The sequence below is a fragment of the Bacillus rossius genome, chromosome 15, assembly GCF_032445375.1.
Source record: "Bacillus rossius redtenbacheri isolate Brsri chromosome 15, Brsri_v3, whole genome shotgun sequence".
Classification (NCBI taxonomy): Eukaryota; Metazoa; Arthropoda; class Insecta; order Phasmatodea; family Bacillidae; genus Bacillus; species Bacillus rossius.
In genome coordinates this window covers 29,147,190-29,171,010 of record NC_086342.1, presented here as the reverse complement: position 1 = coordinate 29,171,010, position 23,821 = coordinate 29,147,190, and the positions used below count along the sequence as shown (strand labels likewise).

At 36.3% G+C, this 23,821-nt stretch overlaps 1 protein-coding gene across 5 annotated transcripts in view; it reads left to right on the top strand.

The window, feature by feature from the left end:
* Nucleotides 1–23,821, top strand: part of LOC134539545 (uncharacterized) — a 70,262-nt gene that overhangs the window by 21,013 nt on the left and 25,428 nt on the right. For all 5 annotated transcript variants that reach the window (XM_063381666.1, XM_063381662.1, XM_063381664.1 and 2 more), the window contains exons 6-9: nucleotides 2,961–3,205; nucleotides 5,816–5,938; nucleotides 8,345–9,333; nucleotides 12,292–12,450. In XM_063381666.1, coding sequence (XP_063237736.1) covers nucleotides 2,961–3,205; nucleotides 5,816–5,938; nucleotides 8,345–9,333; nucleotides 12,292–12,450 — 1,516 coding nt within the window. The remainder of the gene's footprint in view (nucleotides 1–2,960; nucleotides 3,206–5,815; nucleotides 5,939–8,344; nucleotides 9,334–12,291; nucleotides 12,451–23,821) is intronic.

Sequence of the window (23,821 nt, the reverse complement as noted above, 5' to 3'; positions counted from 1 at the left end):
AATTAATTTAAATTTATTTTATTGTGCATCTCTTATTTCATCACTTTCAAACCACAAATGCTTTCTTAGTTTTTTTTTTTATGGTTCTGTTTTAAAGACCTATTTATTACAAATAATTTTATCGTAAATATTCAGCATACTAATTTTACCACTATTTTGGTGTTCATCAGATATGGCAAGTTCAGTTGCTGCTGTGAAGTGTGAAGGACCAAATGTTTTTATGTCCACACATATGTCACAGTGCCGTGCTGTTGTAGCACGGTTACAGACCGGGCCGTGATGAACTTGACTAGCCAGTGGCAGGGAACTCGCATGCACAAACACAAAGCAACGTCTGCCCATTCATCTGTCAGAAACTATACGTGCGCAAGCATGGCTTCCAAGGAGAGCGTAATGCATTGTGTTCAAGTATTTGAAACAAAAATACTAGGAAGTATTACGGTGTGCAGAATATCGTGAAGGCCACATTTATGTTGGTCGCACTTTAGTTTTAAGCAAGTCAACTGTGCACGCAAGTCTGATGCTGTTGGTTGTACTAGCGGGAATATCTTTGAAATTGGATACCTGAACAGATGATTCACGTGGAAAATTTTGTTAAATGAATGGTGCAAAAAAATCACTGGAAATGGCAGGATTGGTGTGAACCAAGCGGTGATACACGAATATGCACTTAATTTTTTAAAAATTGATACGTAAATATCCGGACAGCAATATTGGTTTCACTGCCAGTAAAGGAAAGGATGGTTTGACAAATTTGTGGTAAGGTACGTAAGGTGAGTTGGTCATGCCCAGGCGGGCAAGCCAACCAGCTGACTGATCTATAACTACATAACCACCTATCTCCAGTTGTGCGGTGTCATATTTGTCATACAAAGTATTCAATGGTAGGCTTATAAAAATAAATGTGTGACATATTTATTGTTAAGTTTTGTTCTACGCATTTATATTATGTGGTAAATAATATTTCCCTACACATTTTGGAACACATTTAATAAATTAAATTACCCTACTGTTTATGGAGACTAATGCTTCAGAATATGAAATTTTGAATGTATTAGTTGTGCTAAGTGAGGGATTTGTTTGTGCGTGCGTGCATGCGTATGTATATACAAACCTCTATCACTATCTCTTTATATACCTATATGTCTATCTCTGTATTATATCTCTTATCACTATCTATGTATCTTTATATATCTCTTATCATTTTATCTCTTTCTGTCTCTTTTATATTTAATTGAAATACTCATATAATAAAAAAAAACACAAACTGCTGCTAAACTATATGAAATAAACACATTTGTTGAAACAGCTCAGGTGCCGCCAATTGTTTGTCACACGTACTGAAAAGTCGCTGTTTGTATCTGATTCATTTCAATTATATCATGTGTGTGCACTCATACAACAAAAACACACAAACGGCCGGTAAACTATATGAAATACACACATTTTTTAAAACGATTTGCATGCCACCTGTTATAAAATGGTTGTAATATTTCAGGAACCATCGCAGGCATGTCCCTAACAACTCACCAAAGTTTCATTACTATTGGATAAATAGTTTAGGAATGCATATAGGACAAACAAACATTAATTTATATATCTATAGATTAGCCTTTATGCAGCTATGATTTGTTTTGCTATCTTATTGCTAACCAGTTGACTTAAACTTCAGAACAGACACACACTCCATAGACTTATACCTCTATGGATACAACTTGCGTGTCACCATTATTCTTCAGACCATCCAAAAGGGGAACTCTCATAAAATATTTACTGGTAATTATCCAACAAGACTCGCACGTCACCTAATACATGTTATAGACAGTAAACTTCCCCGTGTTTCAAAGGTCAAGTGTGAAAAATTTCATAGAGATTGGATGAACGATACATTAACACTGTAATGGCAAAATATCATGAAGAACAATTAAAATCTGTGTTAAAGGTTGGGTTTATTGAAATCTCGCCTAGACAGAGATCTTCCATGTGTTTCAAAGGTTAAGTATGCAAAGTTTCATTGCAGTCAGATAAATGGTTTAGAAATGGGACAAACGTTCATATATATGTGTGTGTGTGTTTATATACATACATACATACATACATACATACAATGAAAGCTGTAGTGGGAAAATGGAAGGATAATTTCATCACCCTGCTGTGGTTTTACAAAAGTACAGAATATTGGATTGATTTGACTTTATATACATTATAGTTCAGATTTACCATGTGTAAGTAAACTAAATCTGTTGCCTTTTGTTAACAGTTTTCTGGTAAAACAGCTATAAAGTGAAGGGTGTTTTCATTTGCATGAAAAACTGTAAAGGGACTAAATTGCTAGGTAATCCTAAAATACTTTATAATACGTATAAGAACTGATGCTCTACGACGTTACAGACATGCTGTTGATAAGTGTCCAAGGTCAGTTGTAGGGTTGCATAGATTCTAACCTGAAAATGTACAGAATAAGCAAGGTTTTTCTTTAGGACATTAATGCCCTTTGCAATATGTAGTTGATTTGAAAAATTTCAAAAAGTTTTTCTTTCTGAATAGCAAATATCCTTTATTGATTATTTGTATTAGTTTATATTGCGATTTGGGATTAAAATTAATGATACATTCCATAGTTAAGGAGCCTGCTTTTTTTTCCCTTTGGTAATATACTTTTTTAATCGGTAACTCTCTGATATTGGTAATCAATAAAGTTTTATTAGTACATCATTTTGAACTTTCCTTTAGTGCCACTATCGGTGCAATATGAAGTAATTAATTATAAGAGGGACTTTTCTGAAAACAGCATTTTCATCATTTTAAGTTCTTTGTAAGTCACATGTAAATTTCCAGTGCTTCAATGGACATTCGTGCTGAAATACTTCACTGTCCTGCCTGAAGTATTCGTCGGGACGTGTAATTTTTTTTCTGAATTTGTGGCGTGTGAGTGGTGAGTGGTTGTTTTGGGTGTGAAGTGTTGGAGGCGGGCGACCTGAAGAGCTTGCTGGAGCAGTTCGAGGCGTCGGAGGCGGTCAACGGCTCGGGTCCTCCTGAGAAGCAGTCTGTGCTGGACTCTCATCTCTTCGCCATGGCGACTCAGCAGCCTCCCGCCCCTGCGGGCTCCTCCCCGCTCTCGGGATCTTCCAAGCTGGCTGCGCCGAGCCTGTCGCACCAGAACATCAAGGACGCCCTGCCGAAAGAAGTGATCGACAGGATAAAGGTGATACAGCGCAGTTTTTTTTGTCCAGTTGTACGATCTGTCTCACGCTTAGATTGCAATACACTGTTGCTTGATTGATTACTACCCGGGTTGTTTAAATGAAAAGTCTTATTTTTTGTATACCATCGTTAATTATAATAAGTTATAATTATACTATTTCTTGATTTTTCTAAGACCGTAAAATAGCATGTACTGACAGTATTATTGCAGTTGTAGTCATTCTGACAGAAAATAATTAATTGCTACACACCAGTTAATAGTTCATACGATAAATTGTTTATAACAGTTGGTCATTATTAATAATAAGTCCGTCCATGACAGTATATGGAACGCTGAAAAGACCCAAACTTTTTTAAAATTAAATTATGTAAACAAAATGTTAACAAAAAAGGTTGACACCAAGATTGCGTGTTTCATTGCATATTCTTAGAAATTTAAAAAAAAGAAAAAAATTGAAATTTTTGTATGATGCTCTTGATGAGATACACCAGGAAAATGTATTTTAACAATTCTCATCCAAAATTTACGTTGCAAATTACAGTTCTACATTAAATTAATTTTCATTACGTTACAAAGTTGTGTCTGAAACTTTTGTGCTCCATGCCATGCATCAGGCAACAGAGCACATGGAAACAATGACAGTGCATTGGAAAGAGAAAACATTTGCCCATTTAAATGTACACTGCAATCTAAGGCTGAAATGTGCTATAGATAGAACAGTGTAGACTCTTTAATCCAGTAGGGATGTGCCAGATAATTGAATGTCAGTATATTTTTAATGGTAAGACCAAAGAAAAATTTGTATATGCAAAAAAAATATATAGGTGTGTGTGTGTGTGTGTATATAGAGTAAATGAGTAAAATAATTTTTTAAACAAGTTATATTTAGTTCCTCACCTACAAGAAAAAAAATTAGCAGTACTGGTTTGAAAAGTGTGGTGCTACAAACAGGGTGATTACATCGTGGTAAGGCACGGAAGTTGAAAATGGTCAGGGAATTTGTTTTAAAACCTGGGAAAGTTATGTAAATTCCTCAGTGATAGGTATTTGAGGGGGGAAATGTCATGCTTCAGTATGCCATCACCCAGATTTGAAAACTTTTTTTTTTTTTTCCATATGTTTCAGAACATAGGCACACACACTGTAAAATTGTGCATGCAAGGTTCTGTTTGAACTAATGCAGCTGTAGGGATGATGGAGGCTAGATTGTCTTTATTTTTTCAGAAATTTAAAAAATAGGTAAATTATTCAGGGAAATTTGTATTTTTGGTCATGGAAAGTGAGGGAAATGTTTCTACAGGTGTGGACATTCTGATTAATAAACACCTGAACAACTAGGAAGAAAATGTGCAATACTATTTTAAAAACATGTGCTACAAATGCCCGGAAAAATGGCAGAACGCAATTACCAGTTCAATTGATTCTTAATTACAGCATTTTCCTAGCCGAGAAATGCTGGGTTAGAGATTCAGCTGTATCTTAAAACTTATATTGTCCACTTGTATTGAAAATTTCTTGAGCTCTGCTTCAAAGTATTGAATCGACTATGGAAAAATAATATATATACACACACAGTACAACTGTTTATAACGTTTTTCTGCTTATATTGTCATAATTTTTAAGTTTCAAAATTTTCCCAATAAGGACAATGTATCTATTTTCTGTGTGTAATGTTTCACGAGTGCTGCATTTCCTGCTTAGAATTTTTCCTTTCTGACATTTAATAAATAAATTAAAAAAATTTCAACGAAATTATTCTAACATCCACTCTGTGAATTTTCACATGTTAAAAGGTACTTTACAATTAATGTATGTTTTTGTTTACAATCACTGTTATACCAGTTGCTCAAATACGATTGTATGAAATAACAAAATATAACTATGCCAGAACACAAGCGCTAGTTGGTAGTGCTGGATAACACTGTATATTCTATATATTGAAGGTACATAACGTTCGTAGTTAAGTGTCTGTTGGAACCTTTGTATTGGAAAAATATCCTTCCGTTCCTTGCCATGCTAGCTGTATTCAGATGCATGTATGTAGTCCTACAAAATTTAGTTGCCAACTATTCTTAGATGGCAAAAAAAAAAAAAAGTTTTTGATTGCTAATAGAGAGTTTAATTTATTTCATTCATAAGTAGAAATCCCAAAATTACACATTTTCAAGTGGCAAAAGAATTGGAAATAATTCCCACTCTAAACGTCTTCATCACGAATCCTGGGAGAATTTTACAGAAATGTGGCTGTGTGTCTTTAAAGACAAATAAAATAGAAGCTGGGAAGCACAATGAAGTTGGAAAATTGTTGGCTTGGTTAAGCAAATTCAAGCATCAAGTGTACCCGTTGGTGGTTTTAACATTAAATTTGTTTACCTAGCTTGATGAGTCGATTTGGTAAAATGTTCCAACAGTGATAAGTGCTAAATTGTTATTTCCTGCATGTAGCATTTTTTTTTTCTTATGCTCCCTTGAAAAACATAACAGGGTTCTCGTGCACATAAAAGGAGAATTGTGTGATTTTTAATTATGATTACACACACACCTGTGTCTCGGGTATGTTTAAATAGTCATCTAGAAGTGTTGAGCGTGGTCTCGCCGCACCTGTTCCAGGCGTCTGGCCGCAAGAAGGTGATCCCCGTCATCCCGGCCATGCCGAGCAAGAAGACCGGGAGAGCCGCCACTCGCATGCAGGACGCCGGAGCGGCGCTCAGCCGGAACAAGCTGCTCAAGATCGTGAGTTGGTTTTTACAGCAGAGTCCCGCTAATGGACCCCTAACCTGATCACCGGAAGTACGGATTAGACTGAATTTGCCCTCAAATACACGTGATTTGGGTTTGAGACGGGTAAAACAATGAAATTTTTATTTTTATTCTCCACCTTCTACCTCGTCGTCCAATAAATACACCCTTTCCGTACACCTTAAATTCAGTTTTAATACTACTGTATACTTAGACCAAAATTTTTAACCAACAAACTGTTGTATGTGTGTTAAACCCAAACCACGATTCTTTTCTATTTCTCACACACACAAATCTGAGAAAACCTTCGCATCAGTTTGATTGTTAAAAACCAATCCATGTATCATCACATTAACAAATCAAAGAATAACACAAACAATCCTTAAAAAATTTATCAAAGCACATAAAAACATAACTAATTAAGTAAAAAAAAAAAAAACAGGACAAAATAACTCCAAGCATTTTATTTACCATACCAAGCAAGCCGATTCACGATAAAGCACCAAAATGCAATTAAAATCATGAAACCATTTAGCATTTTCAATCAAAACTTAACTCTTATGATAAATACGTAACCTTTTAAATATTAAATTCAATGTAAGTATGTAATTTATTTTGCATGAAACTTATACCACATTTTATTCAAAATAATAATTCGAAAAAGTTTACTTCTTTTGCAACTGTTATTAGTTACTCATTTTTGCATTACGATGTAACAGGTTAGCATCATGGAACATTTTAGTGTTCAGTAATATGATGTTTTTGTATAAACTGATTTTATGGGGGGGAAAAATAAAACCATAAAATCTTGTCTCTATTAATAATTGATTTACAAAGTGGAGGGAAGTAGCCTAAATTGCTACAGGGAATCTTCTCAATAGTGTGGGTATATTTTATGACTATCTCTGAATTGTTTTTTTTAATTGGTTTTTATAATTTAAGTAAATATTATTTTTCCATAAAGAATTTTGTAAATTTGTAGTTGTGTATGCCAGTTTTATGGAAATATTTGTGAAAAAAAATTTTTTTTTTTTTTAATACAATAATAGTAATGCTCTTCTAGTTCAATAATTTAAAAATTTTAATCTGAATTATCTATTTATTTATTTCTCTTCTGTCCTGTTTATTGCAAAGATGTGTATTCCAAATCCTTTTTACAATAAAAGTTTGTTACCTGGAACTGTCGTGATAGACATGCAGTAAAGTAATGCTTTGTAAAAAAAAAAACATAGTACTTCGTTAAGAAGTTCAGGATTAACATTTTGTTTCTGGGCATTCTTTTTAAAGATTATTTATGTAATTTTAAAAAATTCAGGTTGTAAACTTGAAGCTATTTTGCAAGTATTTTCAAGAAACTTTGAATTTATATTTGTCAAGTAATAAACCATGTTCATAAATTATAAACCATTTATAGTAAATAAATAATTACATACAATACCTACTGTAAAAAAAACCCTCTACCGATTTGTCAGCATTATTTAAATGGATGTAAAAAATATTGTTCCATAGTATTTGATAAGGGGAGGGGGATTATTTATTTAAAATAATTTAATCCTTGCAAAAATATTGTTGCGAGTGGGAGAAATCAGGTTCATAAGGATAGCCCAATTTTTATACAGGTTTTATTTTCTACTGATATTTACATTACTAATTACATTACTAATTAATCACCACACTTAATGTCTGTTCATAAATCACTAAGTATCTGTCAAGTCCGCAGTTCGCACTTCTCACTAGAGCTAGGCTCAACAATGGTTCACCGCTTACCTCGTACCCGTCCACACACACACACACAGTTTCGCACCACTCAGTCTCACTCGCACGGTCCCGGCGTACCGCATTGCGCCACTCGCAAAAGGGGTTCTCTTGTCCTCCTCGCCAACTCTTTCTTCACTTCAACTCGCCTGTTAGAACTTTCAGAACTCCCGAGGAGGCCAGCTTCGCCACTTCTATACCCTTGAGGCAATTATTCTGGAACCAACTGGAATGTTTGTGATATGTCGAATCATCCCAGGCCGAAAATGACGCTCGAAGTATCCAAAATAACAACGCTTATTCCCACCACTCCATGCTGAATTCCCAGGTCACCAAGGGATGAATAACGGCACGAGGTAGAGCGCGGGGGTAGGGGAGGTGGTGAGGGCGGGCTGCTGTGCACACGTGACGTCTTTGGCCGTGCAGTGTTGCCAGGCACCTGGCACGCTTCGTGTCCTTTCCTCCCACGTTCGTAACAATACTGAGGTTGATCTATAGAACATTTAATTGTATGGACCTCTTTTGGAGATATTTGTACTTTGTCACTTTTTGAAGTGACTGATGAGTGAGCGTGTTGCTAAACTTTGTCTTGTGCATTATAAATTGTTGTTCATCATAAACTATACAATCAATATTTTTTTTTAGGTGTCTGGGAACGCAGGAGGAGAAAGTGTGCAGTTGGACCATGATTATTGCTGTTCTTCAGGTGAAAACTCTCCAACCAAATCATTTTACCATTCCGATGCTTCAGAGTACTGTGGGAAGAGTGCGGAAAATTTGTTCAATAAGTCAGATACTCACAAAGACAGCGTGTACTCGCGACTGCCGGACTACATCGTCATGGCGCCCCAAGCTAAGAACAACAAAAAGCCTCCCAGCAAAGATGAAGAGTGCTGGGAGAAGAATGCCAAGAAGGACAGTGGCTTGGAATCCGGTGATGTGAGTGATGCTAGCGAGGAAACCCTGACGCCTCCGGGCAGCGTTTTCACTCCGGTCCACAGTTTCCCTGAGCTGAACGAGACGTGGAAGAAAACTCGGTCCCCTAAGCAGGCCGGTTCCTCGGATGTCAGCAACGTTCTCTCCGTCAATGGCAAAGACATCGATCTGGAAGCGGTGGGTGTGAACGTTTCAAGCTTGTCCAAAAAGTCCAACAACTGCAAAGCTGTGCAGAACCAGCCAAAGCCGAGGGAAATCACCATGGTGTCAGTGTTGAAGAAATGCCAAGCTCCGGTTGTTGCCCCTCGCACCGCCCCGTGCACCGACGTCCGCGAAGACACCGAAAATGTTGCTTCCAGTAACGCTGAGACAAAAGAGGAGGCCAGGGAGACGAAGAAACGTAAAATAAACTTGGAGCAGTACCGTAGCCGCTTGAAGGAACTGGACAAAGCCCGCCCCGGCGACGGAGGTGTGTCGGACCCGCCTTGCGTAGACTCGGTGGAACCCGCGAGTGTTGGAGCGTGTGCGCCTGCCAGCGTTGTCGTTGACGGGGATGCCAACTGCGCAAGTGACAGAACTGGTGGTGAGGTCAAGGAGCAAGAAACCCGCCCTAGTGTTTGTAGTGTCGAGATTCAGACTCAGTTGAACTACTCTAGTGGGGTGCCTTCGGCAGAAAACAAGGAAGAGAAGACAGAGAGGTATGTTACAGCGAGCTATGTAATTATACGTTGTCACTGCTTCAGTTGGTGTATGTTCTGTGTACAAATTTTTAGTCATGTGGTTCCTGGGCATTTCACCAGTTGCTTGCAATTCTTCCTCTCCACTTTTAATTCATCCAGTTTAAAAAAAAATTATTATTATTAATATTTACTTCCATCTCATATTAGTGCTCCTTAGTACTTATAGGGTGATTTTCCATCTGGGAAATCTTTAATGCTGAGTCAGACACAAACTTGTCAGTCCCATAGTTTATTTAGCTTCAATGTGTCATAACTGTCGACGTGAGCAAATTAAAAAAAAAAAAAAAAAAAAACATTTTCTGCGGTAATATAGTTTCCTCATCAATAGCAGAGGGCCACAATGGTTTCCTGGACACACATGTGGTGTGCACAGTTTCAGAAGGAACAACACTATTTGAAAACGGCTCATCATATCCTAGTGGTGTCTGTTTTGAAAATGTATTCAGATCTGTATTTTTAGGAGTGAAAAGAGCTAAAATCCGTTATGTTCAAATGCCCATTACAGATTCCTGAAAGCACTCAAAAGGCATTGCATTACACCTTTATCTTAATTTCTCTGCCATATAATGTTGCGGTCACCGCTCAAATTTCACCTTTTTCCTGAGAATACTGCGTGCCAGTTCAAATTCTTAGCTTAGAGGTTATACCGCACTAGAAATACCAGCGAGCGTCACGTTTATTATCCTGTCTCACTAATACACATACACCCCGACCAGATGGCGCCCTTAAGCGATCAATTGCCGCCCATTGTTGTGGTCAGGTTTCAATTTACTGTGGTTGCGAGCAGGGGCGTAGCCAGGGGGGGATTTTAGGTGTTCACCCCCCCCCCCCCCCCTTAGCACCAAATCTTTAATTAATATCTTATTCATTACTCAAACAAATTTCATATTAAAATGAATAAAATTTTAACCATTACAATATTTAAATTTAAGTACCGAAAACTGCTAAAATAGCACTATTTTACACCTTAAAATCCAAATTTTCCCGGGGGAGGACCCCCCGGACGCCCCGCTTTAATACGGGGCGGGGCCATGCTTCTTAAGACCCCCCATACACAAATCCTGGCTACGCCACTGGTTGCGAGTGAGAAACGTGGTGATCGTTGGTGAGTGAGTCAATGGGTATTCTCTGTGTACTATGTACTGTGTAACTTTACCCTCTCATTTATTCCATAAATGCTTTGTGCTCATCGTATCACCCCTTACTGTGTCTAATGACCTCATTGTCAGCTAGCGTTAGTCTTAATTAATTCATTCATCCATTTATTCAGTTGTCTACTTCTGCATTTATTACCTCTACTTCCTTGAGTAAGTTAATTCAGATCCATCTGCCTTAAACATTACTTGTACAACTAGTTCTTACAAACATTACAAATATGAAAGTGTATTTGTCTGTTCTTCTTTCACAGAGCAACAGATTGACATGATTTTTTGCATATAGATAGATTATGGGCTAAAGAGTGATATAAACTACATATTATTATGAAATTCCATCCGTAACGGAGTGAGAGAGGGGTTAAATTCAATTTTGTAATAGAAAATCATAGGAGGTTGCCCATTCACACACACAAACGGTGAGTTTTGTGTCATTTCTCAATGTCTTTAGGTCTGACAATTCCTATCCTTCGCTTTGACGAAACCCATTCGCTTAGTGAAGCTCGCGGCTGCTAGTGAACTAACGGCTTTAATATACAAGTATAGTTAATAACTTTGTCAATAGATGGCGTTGCCTTGAATTTGTAACGCGCTATCGTTTGGTGTGTCCATCACATCTTGCCTAGGGGTTAGCTGCCTTCCAACAAAATGAAGCTGAAGATTGGCATCCCAGTTTTGTTGATGCGAAACCTTTATGCACCTAGATTGTACAAAAATTTTCCATTTTCAAGTGAATGTCCTACAGACATGAAACTCAGTGGTGATGTTTCTCATATTATGATATGTTTAGCCTGGGCAATGCCGGGTACTTCAGCTAGTATTATATATTTTCAAATATCGCCACAAACCCTTTTACAAGCCACCAGTATGATCTAGTTTATCACACCCATGACCTCCCGGCTAGCAAATGGATTTGGCCTGGAGTTGGTCATGCATAAACACTTGCATAAATAATTTTTCCACTGAGAATTATGTAATTTCCAGTATAAAATAGTATTGTCTACGATTAAATACAGAAATAATGTCTCAAGACACAATTGATGTTAACATAGTTTTATTAATACTTGAAGATTCGCAGCTAACGTGACTGCCATCTTGCGACTACGAAAGCCAATACATTTAGAGTATACAACTTTAGGACATAACCTCTTCCCAGACTTCAACAAAATAAACCCCTACGTCTGTTTTACGACCACGGAAGCCAGTACTTTTAAAGTATACAACTTTAGCACATAGCCTATTATTACTTTGAAAGACAGTTCACACTAATTGTGCCATGGTTTCTCATGAACTACGGTACCACCGAAGAACTCAGTCTTTCGGAACAATGACTAAAAGTTGAAGCTTAAAGTCTCGTTGCGGGCTTCACCGACGACTGGGGTTTTTTTTTATTAGTCCAACCTGGGTTGTTAAAAGTTTTTTTATGCTATCTAGCATGGAGTTTTCAGCATTCTTCTACGTCAATTTGTAGAATTTTTATTATTTTTTTCTTTCTTTTTAAAGTACACTAATGGTTTATATTTTACTTTTATAAAGAGTTGCTCATTGCACAAACACTCAAAAAAAATGTTCTCATGCCAAATTTTTTGTCTCGCGTGTTAACAAATCCTTGTTTGCAGAGGTGCTTTATAACATTTGTTTAATCACCATGATATCCTTTCAGCAATTGCAGATTGTAGACAGAAACCATGTAGAACCTTTTCTTTTTTTTCTTAAATTTGCCACTGTTGTGTTTGCTGCACGTTGTTGTGTGTGGTTCCAGCGGAGGGGGCCGCTCCCGCGACAGGAGGCACAAGCAGTACCGGTCGCGCCGGGCCAGCAGCTCCTCCAGCTGTGCTTCCTCGTCCTCGTCCTCGTCGCGCAGGTCGCGCAGCTCGCGTCGGCGCGTGGACACGCACTCCCGGCGCCGGCGGAGGAGAAGGTAGCAGTCGCGTTCTGGCCAGTCGGGGAATTTGACTTTGAAATTCATAAAGATTTGGGGAAATTCCTGAAAGTAATTATGAAAACTCTCCAAGAGGCCCTAAAAAAAGTCATGGATATTCCCCAGGGGTAGTAATTTCAGGGGGGAAATGTCTTGCTCCAGTAAACCATCACCTAGACTGAGAGAGGGGGGAGGTTTTTTTATTATTTATTTTTTTTCTAGTGATGGTTCGAATCCCATTTTTCTTGAATTCGAATCTCGAATCCGAATCCCAAACAGTACCTCGAATCCACCCCTCGAATCCGAATCCAGTTCTCAAGGGTTAATTATAAAATAATTTATAAGTTAAGAGAAAAAATTAAACATTATGCAGAATTATTTAACCCTTTAAATTTTTATTAAAAAAAAAAACAAGGATTTTGACACAGTCTGGATCAAGACGATTCCGTTTTTGGTCACATATGTTTCCTGCAGTGCTGAACAAACGTTCAGAGAACACTGTCGCAGGTGGTGAACACAAATATTTTTTGGACATATGTAGCCTGGGTGAACACGCAGAGTTTTCCAGTATTCGAGAATGTTTATTTCTGGGTTAACTGTAGGATCACGTAAGAATCTGGTCACTTCATCAATTGCTGTAGAATCCGACTTGGTGGATTTAAGGCATTCACGCATTATGTGATTCATGTATCCACGGAAATCGGAAAACAAAATTCGACATCCGACGGAACAATATTTTGTAGTTAGCAACTTGACATTTGTTTTAAGTCCAAATGAAGGTAAACGCTTTCCTGAAATATTTAATGGAAACTGAAAGGCGCCATCTTGGCTGCAATGGATTTAGGCCATAAGAAATATTGTCGTGCGTCTTTTAAAATTAAGCCTCACTAAAGCATAGTGATTAATATGCCCGAAGTTAAAAGTGACGGGGTGATTTCTCTAGTTTACCCATTAAAATTTTTTATATTGATATTAGTTATTTTTTATGTCGCTCAAAATGATTGGCTAACAAATTCATTGGTTGGCCATCATGGAATTCTCAGATAATACATATTTTAACGTTGGTAGTCTACAGAAACCAAACTTGGTCCTAAAAAAATTCATAAATAGAATGTGTATCAGAATATTTAAAATTGAATTGCGATTAAAATAATAATTGTATAATGTATTAATTTTTGTCATTCATTATTTCATTGTTATTACTACATGTGCGACCGTAACTTGTGATGAAAGTCGGCATTACTGTTGTATTACTAACAGATTTCTCTGTAAAGTTATTTTAAAAAAAACCAAGATTCGTATTTAGTAGGGATGGGGCGAATCCTAATTTCCTCGAATCCGAATCCTAACTCAAATCCTCGACTGGAATTGCCGAATCTCGAACCCGAATCCGAATCTTTTAACAGATGATGTCCACATATCTAATGTAAAGAGATGTATTCTGCTTGCACTAAAAGTCCCTTGACTTTATCACATGTAGTTTGGTACATTTCTGGTATAGCCTAAGTGTATATAAAGACAAAAAATTTTTCTTGAGAAATTTCAGTTTTAGTACAGATTAGCGGTTAGGATTTTTTCTATAAATAAGCTAGAGGTCTGCGAGCCTAAGAATTTTACTTTGAGCCGAGCTCGAGCTTTTGTGGTACAGTTACACTTTTGGGAAATTATTTTTATCTTAAACTTAGTATAATGTTTGAATAAAGTATTAAAATGAAGTGGGCTTATTAATTTTGGGTAAGTATTGACAGTGTGTGTTTACATTTTGCACTGCTAGAAAAAAATAACATTTTTTTTCCATTGAATCTTACCTGTTTCCATTGGTTCATTAGTAACTGATATCATCCAACTAACATAACCAAGTATATGTTTGTGTAAATGTAACATATCTTTGGGAAAATTTCATCCTTGTCAATTTTTCTGGAGTCCTTACTGAGCTTCAACAAACTCAGCACCAAAAATCATGTTGTTTGAAAAGTACATTCACATTGTTTCAACATTTCCACTTTTCAGCACAATAATTCTGAGAGAGATTGTCACAGAGTATTAAATTCTGTTCTTTAATCTATCATGCAGAACAATAATTTGTTCTGCACGTTCAGGAGTTAAATTAGCTCTACGATTGGCGATAGTGTTTCCAGCAGAAGAGAAGCGTCTCTCGCTGGCAACCTGCTTGGCTGGAATGCTTTAGTAAAATTGCTTAACCCCAAAATTAGTGTCATAAATATCTGTAACTGGTCATTAAAGTTTAATCAATTGAAAGTAATAAAAATAAAAGCATTTTACTTCATTCAATTTACACTTGCAAAAAAACATACACACATAAACCTACATGGAAATTAAAGTCTTTTTCAATATCCTGAAATCTGAAATATGTTTACTCATGTCATTAAATGTACAGCTGTATTGAAGAAGCCGATTTTGCCAATATTTAGTTGAATCGGCATTTCTGCCGACTTCCGATACAGTACGCTTGTTAATTTTCGGCCGATATTACTGAAAAACGAAAGAGACTGACATAACCTAAAAATCCACGAGTACCATTTTCACTTTTCGTAGTAGTACTGCATTCTTTCACATCACATTATTTCTTAGCAAAATGTGCCAACCATACATATCAAAGTTTAACATCCTTTTTTTTTTTCAACAATGTTCTTTAATTTAATATGTCATAAATAAATAATACATTACTATCACGGTAAATATACATCTCTGTTGTTACGGTAAATATAGTGCAAATATGGTAGCCATCATGCTTCTGTAGTAATTATGGTATTCTACAAAGAATCTTTAGTTCTTATTATGGTAATTATCTTAAAATATCTATTGGCTTTGTACTGTAGTTATGGTACATCATCCATATTTCTTCGTATATTGTTGTTCATTTGTCTTTTCTTCATATTTACGTTTTACGTGCGCCATAATTTGAGACAGAAAGTTTCAGAAAAAAATTTAACGGACTTTATATCACACATTTAATGGCGTAAATGATGCGACCTCGGGCAATTTAAACGCTTTATACGGAAAAACCTACCATGCGGGACCTCGTAAGTGAGTTTTACTGTATTTTTTTCCCCGTAAATAGTAAAAAACCGAATCCTTTGACGAATCCTATATCAGACCCGCCGAATCTTCGAATCCCTAGGATTCGGCGGATTCGGCGGATATTGGATTCGGTCGCCCCATCCCTAGTATTTAGTCTAGATCCCAAATGTGCTTTATTTTTTTTTAGCATATTCTGAGAATACATATGTGTTTTATGCCTTATTTAATGCCAATGTAGCGACAATGCATCCATGTTCATGAATATAAAGTAAGTTTCCTAAATCAGTACATGCTTCATAATTTTTTTTATATAATAACCAATTAAAAGTACAATACAGTAGAACCTCTTTAATCCGTGATGCGCTAATTCGGGAATCGGATAATCCGGGACGATTTAAAAGAGAAGAAAGAAAAAAAAGTAAAAATTGTCAGCGCTTAAAATTAACGTCACGCGGGCCAGCCGCCGACAAACACTGCAAGCCATTGCGTGGGCCGCCAAACTCTGCAACGCTGTTTGTACCGACCCTTTGTGTTGCCCCCCCCCTTTCAGCTGTTACATTTGTCACTCTTTAAACTTGAGGGGGATGTCCTGACTTCTGCTTCCCGTCTTCAGCTGTATGAGTAGGAGGGGGCGGGGGGGGGGGGTGCGCAAGGTCAGCACGATCTTTATCTTTCTCTCTTCGGCTGTTGTAAATTTGTAAATGACCGTGAACTAATGGCTAGGCAGTGCTGTATTTTTTTAAGCCGAGACACTAATTCGAAGACGGCCGGCCGTTACCGTGAACGGCCTTAACCCAGCTGCACGCCGGTGTCTCAGAAGCTTGACAAGCTCTTCCAGCCTTTTAATCGCTAGTCCGTGAAATTCGGTAATCCGTGATTATCTTGGTCCTGACCATCACGTATTAACGAGGTTCTACTGTACCCCAATAGGATGTGTTCCAAGGAAAACGTAAACAAGCCAAGTAAATTGTAAGCATTTAAGTTTTTAAAGTACTACATTTACATCAATATTTTTCCTCGAATCCCGAATCTTTCCCCTCGAATTTTGAATCTTTCGAATACTAGAGATTCGGTGGGATTCGAGGATTCGACCGGCCCATCCCTATTTTTTTCCCAAATGGTGTTTTGTGCGGTCATATTCACTATGAAATGACATATCTTTGAATTTTCGTTATTTTTTTTATTATATAACTAATTAAAGCCCAGCATGCATTGCAGGTGTGTGGGGGTGTGTGTGTGTGTGTTTTTTTAAGCATACAAAGCAATTTTATCTCTTTCTCTAATTCTTTAGGTAACGTATTGGTCCAAATATAAGGCGAGCATTTTTACATAAACGAGAGATGCAAAAATTGGATGTCGCCTTATTTTCGCACCCAAGACGTCAGCATCGCAAACATTAGTTCCAAGCTAAAAGCTACAGTAGAAACATTGTTAAACAAAATGTTCACGATTTGTTATATTAACTAAAACTTTGTTACCTCACACGAGGAAAACTATAAATCCACCCAATATTGCAGTAATTCACAATTGTTTAAAGTTGAAAATTAAAATATTTGTTCTTGAGTAAAAATGTGAATGTTGAATCATCTTAAAATGGCAACCTGTTATTACACAATTCATATTTGTACTTTGTGTACAATCGTGTGTTAACATTTACGGTAATTTATCTTCAGATTTTTAACGGAAATATTTGTACTAAAATATCACAGCTATTTTCAGAACGATTGTTTACGTTTACAAACATTTTGGATGTAATGTTTGGAAATTCACAGCTGCCAACTGTCTTTCCACAATATTTCCTTGGTGTAAAACGAACATTGCCGAACACGCACGAAGATGCCATATTAACAGGAATTTTGTACGTTGCTTAAAAAGCTATTTTAATAATCCACTCTGTAATTATGTAAAAACGTTTCAAACAACATAATTATCATAGATTATTCTTTAAAATTAATAGGACAGAGACTCTCTGTCAGAGAGTAATATGGACAAATATTTGCGGCCACGTCACCGAATTTATTCAGGGCCGAATTTATTCATGGCTTCACCATGGCAGCTAGCCACTTGTTTTGTTCTGGCAAGCTGCATTCTTTGTTTACTTTGTTACGTTTAACACACTACTAAATAGTAATACGCCTTGTTCTGTAGTAATACGTAGCTTAAGTGAAACGGAAAGTTAAATGCTGTATTTTAAGAGTGATTAATAGCCATTGTAAAAATTTTAAATTCGTAGATACAGTAAACTGTGAAAAATGAACAATCACACATCGGTGGAACGGCGGGGAACGAGCTCTAGACAAATAAACAGCTCTGAAGATGCCAATCATGCAGCTTCATTAGAGTAAACATACCAAAAATATTTCTAGTGTAATACTTAAAAATGTAAATATTTTCTAATTGTTTTCTTTTGACTTTTAGGATAGGCCATTCAAACTTTTTTTAAATAAGTTATGTGATAAATATAAATTAATTGTTATACATAAATGCAAAAAGGATTTATCAACACAAAATGTATGTCTAATGATTTTTCACATTAATTTCTACAAAAAAAAATTATTTTTACATTTGTTTGGCCTTCTGAAACTGCAGGTCGCCTTATATTCGGGGTCGCCCTATATTCGGGCCAATACGCAGGGTGTCTACTGACCCTGGAAAACCTGGAAAACCTGGAAATATCAGGGAATTTTGTAATCAGGGAAAAATCAGGGAAATTTTTTAAAAATCAGGGAATTTTTGTTTGGTAGGTTGTAGTTGGCAATACGTTTTTTGTTTATTGATCAGCTTGCATTGGCGTGGCATCATGTGTATCCCCTCCCATTTTTATTTTTGAATGGAAAATAACGAACAGTTCCCACGTCCAAATTCTTTTATTTACCATCGGATTTGGAAGTGGCATCAAATCACGTGATACAAACTGGTTCAAGATGGTCTGTTATCCTGCTGACGTGACGTGCTGCAGCATGTGTTTCCCACGTTCAGATTATACCGACAGGTGCATTTAATTTTAAGTATCTATGGATGCCCTCAACATAAACTGGACATTTTTGTTAGCGTTGAAAATACATATCACAGACACTTTTGGTGAAGATTCACCATCTTTGCTAGAAATTGGTAGCTGTGGGCTTCATACGGTCCATGGTGCTTTCAAAACTGGAATTTCTGTAACACAATGGGACGTTTTTAGTTTTTTGAGGCACAGTTACTATTTGTTTAAGCACATATCTGCATGGAGGGCAGATTACATTAGAATAACTGGATCAGAGCTTTTTCCCAATAAATTTTGTGCAATCATATGGAATTCTGCAGTTGCTGAGCGTGCCATGAAAACGTTACCCCACCTAAAGAAATTGGTTAGTGAAGTTTCTATTTCATCTCTTTCTTTCAGTGTAGTGAAATGTGCTCTTGAAGATAATCTTCTAAAAGTAAAATTGACATTCTTCCTTTTTTTGGCATCAGAGCTGGAATTGTTTCTCACAATGTTCCAAAGTGAAGCACCCATGGCACCTTTTCTCTATGATTCACTGGTTTTATTAGCTTTGGCAGGAAAATTTTGAAACCAGAAGTACTGAAGAGCTTTAGGGAGAAACGCAATGTATCTCCATTGGATGTAGATAACCAGGAAAATCTATTGACTGCTAACAATATCAAGTTGGGTTATGCAGTACGCCATGCCATCAAGAAAGAGAAAGTACCAGAAAAGTCTGTCCTGTTACAGAAAAATGATAGGACTTGTCTAAAGGTTATGGTAAAAAGACTTCAAGACAAAAGTCCCCTGAAGTACAATCTTACCAAGGGAATTTCCTGCTTATGTCCGTCTGTGGCTTTAAATTCGGGTGTGAGGAAACAGCGTGTGAAGTACAGTTTAGAATGTTGTCTTCAAAACAGGTGGCTATCAGGACAAGAAGCTGATAACATTGAGTGATCATATCAGTTGGTATGTTCCTTGCAAGATTCTGCAGCACTGTTCTCGTCTTTTTCTCGAGAAGACGGGCGCCTTGATCACTTGTGGATGCTCATTCTTAAGGCATATACAGTAGCTTCCAAAACAGGCCTTCTAAAGTTTGTGAGGATGGTGTTGGTACTTTCCCATGGAAATGCATCATTGGAAAGAGGATTTTCAGTGAATTCTAATCAGCTGACTGAAAACTTGCAGGAAGAAATACTGATCGCACAAAGACAGATGTATGACTTTGTTCAACGTTCTGGAGGTGTAGAGCAGTATGTAAGAAATGCTAGTTGTAGGCGTAAGGAAGCCCTGCAAACAAAACAAAAAGAAAAGGAAGCTACAGACAAGAAGAAGGCAGAAAAAAGAAAGTTGAAGAGGAGATCAAGGCATTGCAGTTGAAGAAGGCTCGAATGTTGGATTTGGCTCGTTCTGAAGTAAGTGCAATAGACGCAAAAGTTGAGTCACTGCGAAATTGATGGGAGCTTCCTTTTACTAATTTTTTTTTGCAAAAGGAAGTGTGTGAAATATTTGTAGCAGCATCTTTTATTTGCCATCAATTGAGTCACTTTGGCCACGTTTGGAAGAAGGTAATTTTTTTACTAATTTAAGTAAGTTGAAATACTTTGAAACCCGTCAATGTAATATTATGCAATTTTTTTCAGTTTCTTGGAATGTCGTAATTGTGTTAAAGAAAACCTGGAAAAATTCAGTTTTAGACCTGGAAAACCTGGAAAAATCAGGGAATTTAAGTTACTAGATCTGGTAGACACCCTGAATACGGTATATCTCTATCTACATGCTGTATTTACCTGCATATGGGTCACATATATTATGCCGATTTTTAGTATAAGAAAATGTACTGCGATCCTTATGCGAATTTTGGGTTAAACAATAATATTGTACTGTGTGGTTGAATGTGGGCATAAATAACTAGCCTATGTTTGTTTTTAATAAATATAACTCCATGGGGAATTTAAAATTACAGAATTCATTTTATCATCCGAAAACATCAGGTACTTCAGTTTTCCTTCTTTCATGGTTTCTCTTAGATACTTTCCATATGCAGATGCAGGGCACTTTATTTCCACTATTGTATTACTTCCAATGAGGCCATCAGGTGTAGCACCGATGGAGGGGTATTGTTTATCTATAAAAAGTCCCGATCGTTTTATCTGTTCTTTTCCAGTTCTTTTATCGCAAGACCTTCACACTTTCTCCCGTGTTCTAATGCCGGAACGTGAAGAATATCTGAAGAATATATTATTGATTTGACAATTTTCTTGCAGCTAGTCGTTGGTTTCATCCGGCACACCTTCCCAAAATTTGAAGCAGTCAGAATTTTCCTCCTGGTCTCAAGCCATTCGCCACTTCCGGCCTGAAGAATTGTTTCTCTATTTGGTTGCGCTCATTGTCAGTTTTCTCCAGAGCTTTAAGAAATTTATTCTCTTCTTCTTTGTATATTGTACGATAACATGGTTTTCGTCCAGATTTTATTTATTTATTATTATGAAATTAAATGTTAAAGATATTATGCAATGAGTATTGTTATATAACAGTAAATATTATATTGTTAAATGTTTTCTATGAGATTAAGCCACGAACAATCTGAACTCTTATTATATACATCCACAATAGCAATTACTGTATTTCCTCATAAAATGTTGCAAACTATCCTGAACTGAATTTATTTTAAATTATTTTATATTATTTTGTTCTATAACAGCATCTCAAGCTAACGGATTTTGTGATTTAATTGTCATTGTTTGTAATTTTATTAATTACTGTTACTTAGCCTACCGGTATTTGGCTGCTTAATATGTGTGCGAAAACTGCCGAATATGGGCTTAAAGCAGCCAATCCGCACACAGATATGAGTTAACAATTAGCCTTTCGCTCAACAGGGAGGAAGTAGTAGAAAAAAGTGTATCAAAAAAGTCAGGCGTATGCTTCGTAAGGCTTGGCCTGACACCGTTATGTAGTATTTTTTTAACATTGTGTAAAATATTTACTACAGTTTTTGAAAATATAGTGTGCGTTGAAATCTACATTCTGCAAAGGCGTGACGTGAGTAAATGTGGCGAGAAGTGACTATGTTTCACTTAATTATTTAGGGATTTCAATTGAAGCCTAAGCCATCGCCATTACATTCAAGCCTTTCTCAGTAGTGCCACTATCCAAGTCTAGTTACTTCATTTGAAACTTTCTTTTTGTTTTGCCTCACTAACTGTGTTTTAAACTGAAAATAACGGTATTTAAATAAGTTCGAGCAGTCTGATTTAAAAGTAATCATCGCGAACCCTGAACAAACTAACCGTTAATTTTGAACAATTGATCGTGATACAACTGATACAACTGCATAAAGTTAATTAATTCTTAAATATGTTAAGACTGAGTTAACATTTTCTGGATTTATTTTAATATTGCACGAGTTTAAAGAATTTTTGAAATTATCGATCTCACCATACATCCTGTTAATTCTATCCAGTTAAACATCACCAGGTCTGCCCTAATAATAATAATAAACAATAATCATATTTGTTATTTTTTTTGTAAATCTAAATCAACCTACATAAATGCCTATAATATTTGCCATTTACTGTTCTTGTGTATGTATTATGTCTTAGGTTATCGTAAGTGTATATGTAGGTGTAGTGTTTTAGGTGTATTAAAGATCTTTGGTGTCCCGTTGCCAAATATCATATTTTATTGTTTCAGTATATACATTTACCCCCAATTTTTCACAAATTATCTGAAAATTAGCCTACATGTTTCTTCAGTACGACAAATTAAAGAAACGCACACAATTAGCATTATTCTCTCGTTTTTCAGAGCAGCTATGGTGGAAGTATGCACTGCAAATCTGAATTAGTGAATATTCACAGATTCATACCGATAAACCGAGCAGTATCAACAAATTTAATCAGTGAATAAAACACTGTTAAATCAGGAAATATCCACAGATTTCGTTTAAGAGTGCCAATATTCTACAAGTTAATTTGTGAATATACACATAATTTTTACTCAGTCTCAATAAGTTACAACTATTATTTAGAAACAACAGAAACAATCGGTGAATATTCACTAATTAATTAGTGATATATTGACACTTTAAACGAAATATGTTAATATTCACTGGCTTAAGAGTAATTATTTTCACAGATTCAAATTGTTGAAACTGCTTCATCCATCTTTGTGAATTAGTGAATATTTACTAATTCTGATTTAGAGTGTATGCTGTCAAAATAATATTGGCGCTAAATTAGAACTGTCAAAAATTAGGTTTTTTATTTAAACTGATACAATGGTAATACGTGTCCGTTTGGATGCCTGTGTTCTGGCCGTCACATCTATATCCATGCTGACAAATTGAAACTGAGATAGACGCATGTGGATATTTAGGTATGTTAACTTATACTATTAGATCACAATAACAAGAAAAAACTGATATAAAACAAATGTTACACTACTGTTAAAGAATGATAGTAGTGAAATGTAGGCCTATATTTACTTAGCTACCTATTGAAAGTGAAGGAGGGTAAAAATGTCACAGTGAAAGTATGGAACATGCTCAAGAGGAAAGGCAAAAAAAAAAAGGAAGCAAGTTAATAATATTATTTTCTGTGCCCCTGCGAAATTCATTACGAGAAGTTAATTTTGACTGTGCATACTCAGACAAGTAAGGTATATAAAATTTAATTTGTATGCGTAGTTTAGTAAATCAGGAACATTTTTTTAAATTTTATTAAAATAGTTTCAGATATCTTAAGTCTTTTTCCAACTAAGCAAGATAAAAAAGGATTGAGTTCATGATGAATTAATATGTTCGGATTTTTGTAAATTTCTGATTTTTCTGCAATTATGTATGCATCAGAAACTAGAAAATTTGTTTCAAGTAGGCCTATCATGATTACACGGCTTATTTTAAGCTCGTATTATTATTATTATTATTATTATTGCATCTTTATATATGAAGCTGATGACTAATAACTTTTACTTACTTCTAATATTATTTATGCTATAGTTCTCTAACCAATTTATTATAATCACTATTAACTCATGCGTTTATATACTTTATATTCACTTTATGTTGATGGCAATTTAGTGGAATACTAGACAAACATTACATAATTATTTAGGAGTGTTTTCCTCTACACACATCCACATTCTCGTGGGCAGAATGGTTTGAGGTATCTCGGACATTAAAGTACAGGATACAACGGCAGGAAACACAAGTTGCTGCTGCGAGCAGGGAAGAATCAGCTTACAGTTATCTCTCGCGGCAATGTTCAAGGTCAGAACCACCCCTCCAGCGCCGCCAGGCTCTGCAGACCACGCCATCCCCTCCCTTCTAGTCCTCGCCTCGAGCTTGACGTGTCTCTTGCG